Source organism: Ictalurus punctatus, chromosome 3 (genome assembly GCF_001660625.3).
Source record: "Ictalurus punctatus breed USDA103 chromosome 3, Coco_2.0, whole genome shotgun sequence".
Classification (NCBI taxonomy): Eukaryota; Metazoa; Chordata; class Actinopteri; order Siluriformes; family Ictaluridae; genus Ictalurus; species Ictalurus punctatus.
The window spans coordinates 21526034-21539514 of NC_030418.2; the positions used below are offsets into that span (position 1 = coordinate 21526034).

Genomic DNA, 13481 nt, shown 5'->3' on the forward strand with positions numbered 1-13481 from the left:
CCAGTCCAAAGACATGCATGGTAGGCTGACTGGCGTGTCTAAAGTGTCCATACTGTTTGAGTGTGTATGTGATTGTGCCCTGCGATGGACTGGCACCCTGTCCAGGGTGTACCCTGCCTTGTGCCCGATGCTCCCTGGGATACGCACCAGGTTCTCCGTGACCCTGAAAAGGAGTAAGCGGTAGAAGATGGATGGGCAGCTTTAATTACCTAGAAGAAGTTCCTCTAATATTGATGTACTGACCAACTGAACAAAATTTTGGTCATCTGTGGAGGCTTGGAAAGCAAATTAAATGCAAATGTAATGTAGAGAAACTACACTAAACACTACTGTTTTACAGTTCAACATCTAAAAACATAGAAAAAAGCTCAAATATAAGCAAAGCTATGCATAATAGCATTGATTAAAATGATACAGCTCAAGAAGCAGCTTCTAAAAAGCAGTGCAAAGAGACAGAAGCTGACCAGATATAGTGGTCCGAGCTGAAACACTCCCATAAAGCTCTCAATTAGCTTTACAAACAGAGCTCCCTCCATAACCATACTGTGTTTGTAATGAAGATAACCCTGTCACATGTACAACTCAGAAAGCAGTAAAGTGTTGTTTCACTCGACATCAACAAAATGTCCCAGCAGATACAAAATCACAGAGTTCAGCTTGTACAGAAATAATGCAGCTGATTTTTGCAATCAGCATCTGGATGAGGCATGTAACTGCCAACATTCTGACAACAAGATCATTATTTGCACTTCATCCCTGAATCAAATAACATGATTACCTTCAGTCACAGGGAACACGTTTGAGAATGCGTCAGTAATATGGCTCATCAGCAGTACAGATGAATATGGTATTTGACAGGCCAAGGTTTCAAAGAGAATCACTGATTATTAGACATCTGAGGCACAGAGTCGAGGATCATTTTATGCGCACGGGCATAGTGGCTGGTTTACAAAATGGTATTTTATATACCAAAGGACCACTGGCTTTTTACAGAGAATTACGTCAATGATTGAAGGCACTGAGCTAATGGTTTTTGGGCTGATGGCAAAACAGCAGCAATACAGTTGCAATCAAAATTATTCAACCCCCACTGCTAATCAGGTTTATTGTCAAAATGTACAAACTTTCAGCTGTTTGCAATGAACAAATCAAACAAAAGCAATTGAAATAGTTCAACACAATGATTGCTTCAAGCGGTTTCCACAAATTCAACTGAAAATGCAACTTATAATGATTTCGCCAGTTTAAAAATTATACAACCCCTGAATAGAATCCCTCACAACCGCACAAATATGCAAAACAAGTGTTGTCTCAAGCACACCTGATGCAACTAATCAAGGGCTTCATTACTTGCACCGGGTGTGATTGAGCTGGAACACATGAAATACCTGAACTGGCTAGGGGCAGAAAATCATGAAATATTTGGACAGGGCAGAAAAAGGAAGCTATCCTTGGCTGCAACCAGATTCCTGAGAAGGCAGGTTGTGAAAAATCCTCGAGTGACTGCAAAAGACCTGCAGCAAGACTTGGTGGCAACAGGCACTGAGGTTTCAGTGAGCACAGTAAGGCGAGTACTAAACGCACAAGGTTTCCATGCCAGAACTCCAAGACGTACACCAGTACTGACCCAAAAGCACAAGAAAAGTTGGCTCAAAATCATATAAATAAGCCACAGAAGTTTTGGGATTCTGTTCTGTGGAGCGATGAAACAAAACTGGAACTTTTCGGCATGATGGATAAGCGGTATGTCTGGAGGAAGGAGAATGAAAAACCTGAATGAAAACCCATGAACCTGCAGCATGTGGAAGGCGAGATGGATTCATTAAAATATCAGGAAATCCTAGGAGAAAACGTCATGCTGTCTGTGAGGAAGCTGAAGCTTGGGCATCATTGGACCTTCCAACAGGACAATGATCCCAAGCATACCTCAAATATCACCAAGGCTTGGTTGCAGAAGTCCTGGAAGATTCGACAGGGCCATTGCAGTCAACTGACTTGAACCCCATAGAAAATCTCTGGTGGGATTTGAAGAAGAAAGTTACAGCATGCAAACCCAAGAATATTACTGAACTGGAGGCCATTGCTCATGAGGAATGGGCTAAGATTCCTCAGGAACGCTGCCAGAAGCTGGTGTCTGGCTATGCATCTCCTTTGCAGCAGTTCATAACAGCAAAAGGGTGATCTACTAAGTACTAAAGATGCTTGCCATAAAGTGGTTGAATAATTTTGAGAGTGGAGAAATCATTATAAGTCACATTTTCAGTTGAATTTGGGGAAACCACTTGAAGTATTTGTTGTGTTGAACTATTTCAATTGCTTTTGTTTGATTTATTCATTGCAAACAGCTGAAAGTCTGTAAATTTTGACAATAAACCTGATTTGGAATGGGGGCTGAATAATTTTGATTAGATTTATAAATGTCTACAATTTCAATCACTGGAGAATAAATAAAGTTTTGCTTGTTGTCCTGTTGTCTTCTCATTCTATGGTCAACACGATATTTCCACTGAGATTATATAATAAAATATTAACATTGAAACAACATAAAGTAATAATAAATTAATAACATCTGTCAAAATAAAGGAGGCTCCTCAAAATTAGACCAGTGATGTTAACCTTGTGGCTTTCAGGCCTTGATAGCAACGGAATCCATAAAATCAGCAGCTTTTTAGAATAACAGTAGTCCTTGCAAAGCATGTAAAAAAAAAAAAAACTAAACAGAAAAATGGTCAAGAGTATCCTAGAGACCACTTTCCTAAGGAAGAAAGATTATTCTCTGACAATGATGATTCTTCAAGCTTTCCATTGTTCTGTGCCATCCGAAACCATACATCCGGGACAGTCTGGCTGTCAGCTAGTACCACAGCATGGTGTCAAACTAGCTAAAATAATAAACCAGGGATTGGGTAAAGAGACGGCCAGTGCAGATGATGAATGGGGTGATCAATTGAGAATAGGAGTGAGAAACAGGTACAGGTAACCAAGCAAATAGCTGTCAAGCTTGCATGCCTCTCTCTCTTTCTCAGGGGGACAAAATGTGTTTCTTTTGTCTATTTCAAAGAAATATATTTCACTTTTAGCCACACACACACACACACACACACACACACACACACACACACACATATGTAAGTGTAAGGAATGTGCAAGAGCTGCTGTAGTGGAATTTTAAGAACACTTTAGTTACTCTTATGTGACCTGTCTACCAATTATTGTGCATACACACAGGAAACCTAAATAAGGGTAAAATATATTTTTAAAAAACACCACGTAAAGTGCTAACTTGAGCTGGAGATTCGCCTAAGATTACTAAACAGTTATCGATATACTGTATTGATGGACAACAACCACAGGCTGATGGTCAACCAAATGTTATGGTTCCACCACTACCAAGGTGGCATACAGTACAAAACAGCTACAGAAAATGAAAGTAGGAATGGAATAGAGAAAGCAGACAAGATTTCACTCTTGTCTGCATTCTCTGTTCCATTCCTACTTTCAGAAATGTTATTTTTCAGTGTTGGAGAGACCTGAGAGAGATAAGCAGTGTGACAACCAATATCAAGCCAGATATAGTTTATCATTATCCTTAAACTGTATCATAACATACATAACAATTTAATAGGACTTTGACAATATAATGCTATTGTGATAAATTAAGTCACAATACAATTTTCTGAGATATTATATATCTTTATATTACATATTATATATAATATAAAGATACAGGATATTTTCTTGTAGATAACTAACTGGAAGCAGCTGGAGTGATGTTCAAATTCAAATGAAAAAAATATTTACAGTGTTAATTTTATTTGAGAAGTTTGTTTTTTATATTTTTAATACTAAAATGTTTTTAAAATAAAAATAATACATTTTGTTTACTAATGATAAACAAATGTTTTATTATTTACACTCCTGTATTGCTGGCAGTTTGTGACCAAACATATATATTGTGATACATACAGTGCCCTCCACTAATATTGACACCCTTGGTAAATATGAGCAAATGAAGGCTGTCTTCATTGCTTAAGCTTTTGATCTTTTGTTTAAAGGATTCATTAAAATACTTTGCTATCACAGACATCAAACACTTGCAAACACAACACAGGTTCATCCAAAAAAATCTTTGTTTGTGCAACAATTATTGACACCCCTATGAATTCATATGAGAAAAATATATTTGAAGAATATTCCCATTAATATTTTAAATTTTTTAGAACACCTGGGTGACTAGGAACCATGACTTCCTGTTTCACAGGGGTATAAATATGAGGTAACACATAGGCGAAATTCCCTTAGTCATTCATAACAATTGGGTAAGACCAAGGGATGTGACGGTGAGGAAATTTTTCCAACGGTTAATCAACATGTGACAACACCTGTAATACTGGTATCACCGGGGTAATTCATTAAGAATAATAATGAACCCACCATTTAAGCGATTGCCACCCCTGAACTGCCGCTAATTCAAAAGTGATATTGAAATGCGCACAGCCACATGGGCATTCATAAGCGATTTAAAAGCAAGGGGAAAATGACCCCTGCCCAACCTGGAATTGGACTTGTGTCTATATTGTCTCAACGCACTGTGAAAAAGGATGGTTTGAGTGTCCATAAAATCTCCAAGGATCACAGCTGCAGAAATTGCAGAAGTGAGTTGCGTCTTGGGGTCAGAAAGTCTCTGAAAACTACAATCTGAAGTCACCTACACCTACCAGAGACACCTACCTTGTCAAGAGTTTCAAGAAAAAATCCTCTACTCTCATCTAAAAACAAACTCAAGCATCTGCAGTTTGCCAGACACTACTGGAACTTCAAATGGGATTGGGTTTGATGGTCAGAAGAAAACAAAATAGAGCTTTTTGGCAATAAACACCAGAGGTGGTTTTGGCACACACAGAGAGGTAGCCATATCGAAAAGTACCTCATGCCCACGGTTAAATATGGTGGTGGCTCTTTAATGTTTTGGGGCTGTTTTTCTGCTTGGACAGTTTCTTAGGATACATGGCATCATGGACTCTATCAAATATCAACAGATACTAAATGAAAAGTTGACTGCCTCTGCCAGAAAGCTTAAAATGGGCCATGGTTCCAGCAAGACAATGATCTAGAACATACATCAAAATCAACATAAAAGTGGTTTACTGACCACAAAATCAAGGTCCTGCCATGGCCATCCCAGTCCCCTGACAAGAAACCAATAGAAAACCTGTGGGGTGAACTGAAGTCCACCAGCAGAGGACCTCGAAATTGGAAGAATCTTGAGAGCTTCTGTATAGAGAAATGGTCTCAGATCCTTTGCCATGTATTCTCCAACCTCATCAGACATTATAGGAGAAGACTCAGAGCTGTTATCTTGACAAAGGGAGGTAGCACAAAGTTTTGACTAAATGGTGCCACTAATTGGTGCACACCTATATTTAACAAAGATTTTTTTTTTTTTATAAACCTGTGTTTTGTTTGCAATTGTTTGATATCCATGAGAACAGAGTATTTCTGTGAATTTTTTGAACAAAAAATCAAAAGTTTAAACAGTAAAGACAAATTTTCACAGCCTTCCTTGCTCTAATTTATCAAGCATGCCAATATTAGTGGAGGGCACTGTATCATGTAATGGCACCGAGAATCAAGATATGACATATGCCCTCCCTCATTTATATGAGCTCACAGACATCCACGATTGGCTAGTGTCACTGTGATTGACAGGAGAGCAACTATGCCATCACTGTCACCCAGAGAGCATAGGCAATTTTACTCCCTTGGCTCTCGGCCCCAGGCGCCTGTGGCCTCATCTGGATTCAGACTTACAATCTCCTGATGTCAGAACTCTGTTCTGTTGCACCACTCAGGACCACGTAGTTGCATGCATGACATTTCATTAGTTCAGACATTGCACACATTTATTCATTGGAATTTGCTAAATTTCTTGATCTGAAACTTTTTATTAGATTTCTGTTAAGTTTTCACACCTGAGCTGTGATATTACGACATTATACACTGCACTGTGCATGTGCATGTCTTAGGAAGATGAGGCTTTGAGATTTGGTTGGATGGACTCCACTGGGACTTTTCTTAATGCTTGAGGCAAGTGACCATGATTGCCAATACTGAATACACCAAATTCATTTGATATTTTCAAACTATATATTAAGGAATAAATGAATCATGCGATATCAGTACACATTAGAAAAGACAAATAAAACTCTTACTCTAATAAGAGAGCTTATATCCACTGCTGTGCCAAAAACACTGAGAACTACAGAGTCTGTGTGAGGCTGCTCTTCCACCGGCTTCCCTCCTCTTTTATGCTGTTATCCAGCATCAACCAATCAAATTAGCCAAACAATAGGATTTAGTGTGAAAGTTCTCAGCAGAAAGAAGCACTGCACTGAACGTTCAAGCACTGCTTCTCTGTTTCTTTTTACCACATCACTGACGGGGTCAGTGGTATGTCAGAAGTAAATACCTGAGTGCAGCTATATTGCAGAGAGGGTGCTAGCAAGAGAGAACAAAAATCAAGTAGGGGGGGAATAACAAAAAGTAAAGCAAAGCAGATAAAAACCAACAACCTCAAAGGAAGCAGGAAAATGTTTTTTCCATTAATATTACACCGACAAATCATGCAAAGTAGAAAAATCCAGTGCAGAGATGTACAGCTGCAGTCTAATACACTCAATTAAACAAATGAGACAAAAGCTGTATGTAGAATGCAAGGTGCTCTTAGAGGGAGTGAGTGAGTGGTTGCTGAGGTGCAACCGACAGCCCAGTCACTTCTCATCCATCTCTCTGTATCCTCGTAGGCTGTTCACAACAGCACTCACATGGTCAACCACTTTTTCCAAGCCACAATAATGCACTATACATTCTGTGTCACATACACAGCAAAAGCCAGGGAGGTGTGGTAACTCAAATTACTGTGTGATAATGTAGGCGCTAATTCAGCACATCATTCAGACAGTTAAATAAACTGGTTTTATTGTGTGTGCTGTAATTTTCACCCAAAATCTATTATTATGACAAGAAATGATACTGCCCATTTAGTTTGCAACCAGATAATCATCTGTATTTCATGAAGTGCTCAGGAGTGGATAGCAACTAATTCTAATGTGGGGATAGGCATTTTGTCTTTAACAACACAAAGCTCTTATAAGCCGCTAGAATGGCAAAGGCTGCATAATAGCAAAGTAGTTGAGTAATTGACATCAAAACATCAAAGACAGGAAGCCTTACATGAAAATCAAACAACATTCAGTTTTTACTTGAGTTTTGATAGGAGGTGATGAAAATACAAAGCTGATAATAGTTAAGTATTTGGTTATGCCTCTTCTGTATTACAGTCTATATTTCCACAATGTTCTGTAATGTATAACGTTTGGAGGAAATCTTTTATCGACCCAAGACACACCTTGAAGCTGTGCCAGAGTTATTTGGAGAGAGAAAAGTACTGTCTGTAATATAATAGCCTGCCCATGTGCATAACCTTAACACATTCAAGCTGCTCTATGAGGAATTGGGTCAAAAAGGTCAAAAGAGGTGTTCAAAACAATCCACAAGTTTGTTGTGTGTCCTGCATGGGAAATGACAAAGCATCTCTGAGCAATGCCTGGAAATATTGTATGAACAACTTTTGTGCGGCAGTTACAGATGCTAAGGGAGAGCATTTTAATATACACTATGTGATACAAATGCACTACATGGCCAAACATTTATGGACTGATTTTTGAACATCCCATTCCAGATTTAGTCCCACTTTGCTGTTATAATAACCCCCACTCTTCTAGGAAGGCTTTCCACTAGATTTTGGAGCGTAGCTGTGGGGATTTGCTCATTCAGCCACAAGGGCATTAGTGAGGTCAGGCACTGATGTTGGACGAGGAGGCCTGGGGTACAGTTGGCATTCCAGTTCATCCCAAAGGTGTTCAATGGGGTTGAGGTCAGGGCTCTGTGTAGGTCACTCAAGTTCTTCCACTCCAACCTTGGCAAACCATGTCTTCATGGACCTCGCTTTGTGCACAGGGGCATTGTCATGCAATAAGCCACGATTTGGCTAGGCGTCTTCTAGTGAATTGAAATTGTAATGCTACAGCATACAAAGACATTCCATACAATCATGTGTTTCCACCTTTGTGGCAACAGTTTGTGGAAGACCCACATATGGGTGTGATGGTCAGGTGTCCACAAACCTTTGGCCATACAGTGATAAAAAATAAGTACACCACATGGAAAATGTTGTGGTTTTTTTTTTTTTTTTTTTTTTTTTTTTTTTACATATTTGGACAAGCAAACATTTGATCCTATCTGAAACAGTGCCTATTAATCAAGGTTCAGGTATATCACCTTTATTAATAGGGACTGTTTCAAAGATGATCAAATGTTTGTTTGTCCAGATATGTCAAAAAAGCCAACACTTTCCATGAGGTGTACTTATTTTTTCACATGACTGTATATTGTATGTATAGGTGTGATAAGTTTGAAGTCACAAATACAGTATACAGGGATGATCATGCTTTTTTCTTTCAAACTAAACCTGGTTGATCTTTATTATCTAAACATTAAAAAGCTCAGTGTACAGGAAGTCTCATCAGCTGTACAAGCAAAGTGCTTCTACAGCTGTAGGAGGTAAACCAGTAGATATTTAAACTGGTTGTTGATGTAACAGTTGTTGTCAAAACATGACATTTATTCCATGGGGTTCTGTTGATGATGCGGATGAGCTCTTTTTCCTTAAGGTTTCCTCACACATAACAACATCTAGCAATGCAAACCGTGATGTCATTCATATTATGTCCATCAAGAGCAACAAGAGCCCTGACAGATGGTGAGGACTGTTCATATTGTTTAGGGTCATGAAGATGACTGTTCATATTGTTTTGGGTCCCTGCTTTAGCGTCCCCCTATTCAGACACATTTATTTCCGGCTGTAACAAATGTACCAAGTTGCATGAATTTACATGGATGTAATTACATTAATCTATCTTTCATAGAGGTTATTCCTTTGGAAAGTGCGCACCTCCATCCATACATTTTCCGTACAACTTATCCTACGCAGGGTCACACGGGAGACTGGAGACTAAACCAGGGGACTCTAGGCACATGGCAGGGGACATCCTGGACAGGGTGCCAACCCATCGCAGAGCAAAATCTTCGGCCAATTTGGAAATGCCAATGAGCCTACAATGCATGTCTTTGGACTGAGGGAGGAAACCAGAGTACCCAAAGGAAACCTCTTAAAGCACAGAGACAACATGCAAGCTCCGTGCACACAGACTGGAGGCAGGTGTGAGGAAAACGTGCCAAGACCGTGCCTCCCTAGTGCGGAACTCTTAATGTATAAAATAAAGTCTAATAGAAATTGATAGAAAAAAAAACCCCGAAATTTAGTAAGTCTTATGTACAGCCTTGAGTACTGTTACTTGTTACACCATGGTGCTGGAGGAATCACATTTCATTCCAGTGTATACAAGCTGTATAGAGGAATGACAATAAAACCCCAATAAACTGGAGTTGAAAGGGGAAATGGAGAAATGGACAGACTGACTAGTGCCTTTTCCCATAATTATAACTGTCATTCTGTCATTGGAAAAAAAAACAGTTGCCCGGGGCGGGCACGTTAAAGCTCATTTGACTTTATAATAAACAAACTATTATGTTATCGACTTTCATCTTTACTTCCGTAACGTAAAATATGAACATAGCCAACTCTCGCGAAGCCCCGAGTCCACCGCGCTGTTATTAAACCCAGATGTGTACATGTAACATTCTCGACATTTTCACATTTATACTACTGTTTTAATAAAACTGCTTCTGATTTACTTCTCACGACCAAAACTCATTTAACAAACAAACAAATAAATACAGGTCCGTTTAGTGGAGCTCGGTTTAAGCTTCCGGCAGCGCGTGCAGCAAACGCTCGAAAGCACGAGCAGTCTCGTGAAACCCCGACACAAACGAAGCCTACATTATCCATCGCTCACGCTCACGAACATGTTCAGACAGTTTGAGCAGCTCAAGAACTTACTAGCATTGCCAGTCCAGTTGGCCAGTCCCGACAGCACGGCGAGCAGCAGCCCCATCAGACACATCTTCACTCCGAGCAGCTCTGATCTTCTCCTCCTCCGCGCGGTGCTTTTCCGCCGCAGCGGCCGTGTGGATCCGCACCGGAGCCGGGCGCACACATCCCCGTCCATCAGGAAGACGGATGGTTTCAGAGAAACACGGTGTTCGAGGGAAGAGCAACAAAAGTTTCGGAGCTGTGGAGATGGGGGTCTTGAAGAAGGCGCGGGTTGTTAGCGTTAAGTTTGGCCAGTGAGGCGATCTCCTAGGCTATATTATGTCCAAGTCTAACGGGACTAAATAGAGATGCTGGGAGCGGAAGGGGCGCGCCATGGATGCGACAGATTTGTAGCCACTTTTCACAACACACGGAAAAACAGAGGCGGATGGAGAGAGAGAGAGAGAGAGCGAGAGAGCGAGAGAGAGAGAGAACGCAAACGAGTGAGGGAGGAGTGATAGGAGGAGTATGTGTGGTAAGGGGTGTGTGTGTGTGAGAGAGAGAGAGAGAGAGATATAGTGAGCTATAGAGATGTGGAGGAAGTGCAGACGTGAAGTAGCCTACCTGAAGCCAGTGAAATTCGCGCGGAGAGGCGGGGCTGGACGAGGGGCGGGGCTAAATGAGGGGCCGGCCGGAAGCTTTCATTGAATTAACTACAAACGTGCCCAACTGTGGCACCATAAAACGCATAGGAGAACTAGCAAATGTATGATTTAACATAAATTAATATATATTATATCTCCAGTAGGATTTTGGGCTTCATGCAATAATTTTTGGACTCTTTTTGAATTTTAAAGTGCACCTAATATGCTATATAAACGTGCCTAATTTTGTTTTAGAGGTCTCATACAATAGGTTTACATACATCCAAGGTCAAAAAACACTTTAATTTTCTAATAATTTACATTGCAGCATCACCTCTTTTTTCTCAGTGTCACAAATGACTCAAGGATCCAAACTCCTCCTTTCAGAGAGCCTACTCAGCTCTGATTGGTCAGATGTCCCAGTCTGTTGTGATTTGTCTACCACTTACAGTGCTTGTAGGAAAGGAAACACCTACCACCACATCTTAATTTCAGCTCAGTAATAATGTTGTCGATTTTACCTTATTAATTTGAGCCTGAGTACAGTAGTGATACATCGGAGGATCAACTTGAACCACCATCGCAAGCACAACGAGAACAGGACGTTTCTCAGTGGTAAGTTTGTATGTAGTATGTAGCTTCGCAAATCCCGCGCTGACGCCAGTTATATTTGAGAAGCAATCACCAGTGGGGACCCAAACAAAGGTCGGAGTTGAACTGCTGTGGTATCGTTTTAAAATGAATTCTAATCACTGACACTTTACATTCTCATCCTTTGGGAGTCCATGCAAAGTGGTTTTGCTTTCGCAGCGCAGAAAACATCTTCTAGACATGAACCCAACTCTTTCAGGACGCAACCTCAACTGTAATGTTTGAGAGTGGGTCAAAGTACACGTTGTTTGCAAGTAGCCAATGAAGACCAGACATGGGTTTTTTGTTACAAACCTACAAACCTTTGTACAGGAAGGAAGTCTGGAATTACTGACGACTCACTTCAGAATCGGTTCTTTCTGTTGGGAGTCCACAACTTTTTACATTCACAAACAGCTATAACACACTACATAACAGGTAATATCTGAAAAAGCATAATAGGTGGTCTTTAAGGTACTCGACCCTCAGGACTACACAGTGGATGGGTTGCCAGTTCATTGCATGTTACACTGTGCACACACACAAGCACAGGCACACACACACACACACACACACACACACACACACACACACACACACACACACACACACACACACACACACACACACACACACACACACACACACACACAAATACTGTACATTCACACCTAGGGGAAATTTACCGCAGCTAATCCACCCACTGACATGTTTTTGGGAGGTGGGAGGTAACCAGAGTCCAAACTATTAGTCCCTTAATTGTCTTAAATGATCATTTTATAGTAAATTAAACTTTATTTTTACACTGTTGATCAATGGTTTATACCGTTATTGTGTCTATATGAACATTTTTTAGCTAGAATGAAAGAACCATTCAAAAAGAATGACCATTCACAAATTGTCTACCAGTAATTAATTTATTTCAACATGCTTTACTGGCACAACAATGATACATTTCAATTTTAGTAGTGCCAAAGATCAGTTTAGAGTGTGTGACTATTAAAAATGAATAAAATCAGGGACTTTACATTTTCAGGTTTTAGAATACAGAAAAAAAGACAAAAATAGAACATTAACAGTATGAGTTTGCAAATATACTGAGTGCTAATTCTTTGTTTTGTTTGCATGACTTGTATATTCTCTGCTTTACAAGCATGTTTCATATAATAAGAAAACACATCCCTAGGTATATGTTTTCCATATAGAAACACTGTAGTCTAGACTCACTGTGTACTTTTCCATTCTGACCCCACTCAGCAAGAGCTGCATCAATCCTACACCCTGCTCACATTGTTCCGCAGACTAAGGTGCTTAATGCCTGGGCCGTGTGGGGACAATAATGCACTTTGCCGAAGGAAAAAGAGAGGAGTGAGTGGCGAGCTCATCAGATTAAACCATGGTACAGTGCTGCAGGACAGATTGTGTATAATCTCAGAGGTCCAGCATTTAGAGGATCCTAGATTGACCATGAAAAATGGAATCACTTGGATTATCATGAGAGGCTTCTGGGCCTTATGTAATGCTTTTGGTGATTATTCACAATATAGACACAGATCATCACAATAGATGATGTCACACTTAAAACACATGGTTTCTTTTTGATTTTGTTGCTAGATTTGTCATAACATTTAGCACTTCGAAACTCATATAAGTAACCATTGTATCTAGTCCATGAGGCATCTCTCTTGTCTTCAGCACCTTTCATCTGATGCTTGTGATCTATGCTCCACCCTTTCTGTGTGTGTGTGTGTATGTGTGTGTGTGTGTCTGCCGGTGTTTTGATGTGCTATTAGTGATGCATTGTGCAGATCGCACAGGTGCATCTGTGTTATAATTTTGTGCCAGTAAGCCAATATTTATTCCCTACAACAAGCCTTTGATCATTCTCTATAGAACATGCTTTATGGGTTTTGGTTTGTTTATTTAAATAGAAGGTCTGTTGCATATTATATTATTGAAATAAATGCCTAGAGTGCATTTTCACAAAATGAGTGCCATTAGTAGTTTCTTTACTTATCTCTTGTACTGGATATTTAGTACTTCTCTTAGTTAGTGCTTCAAGCCATCTGGAAGAATTTACTTATTTTAATTAGTTAGGGGAAAATGAACTTCTTTAACATCTTTAAAAGTTAAAAGAAATATGTATGCAACACTAACTTGCAGAAAGTTAATTACTTGCCTTGTAAGTCTTCATATAAATAGCTCTGGAACAT

General features: G+C 39.8%; 1 protein-coding gene across 1 annotated transcript in view; it reads right to left on the bottom strand.

The window, feature by feature from the left end:
- slc24a3 (solute carrier family 24 member 3) overlaps nucleotides 1–10611 on the bottom strand; it is a 91305-nt gene extending 80694 nt beyond the window's left edge. The window contains exon 1 of the mRNA XM_017464802.3: nucleotides 10022–10611. Coding sequence (XP_017320291.1) covers nucleotides 10022–10190 — 169 coding nt within the window. The 5' untranslated portion in view covers nucleotides 10191–10611. The remainder of the gene's footprint in view (nucleotides 1–10021) is intronic.
- Nucleotides 10612–13481: the final 2870 nt, after the last annotated feature.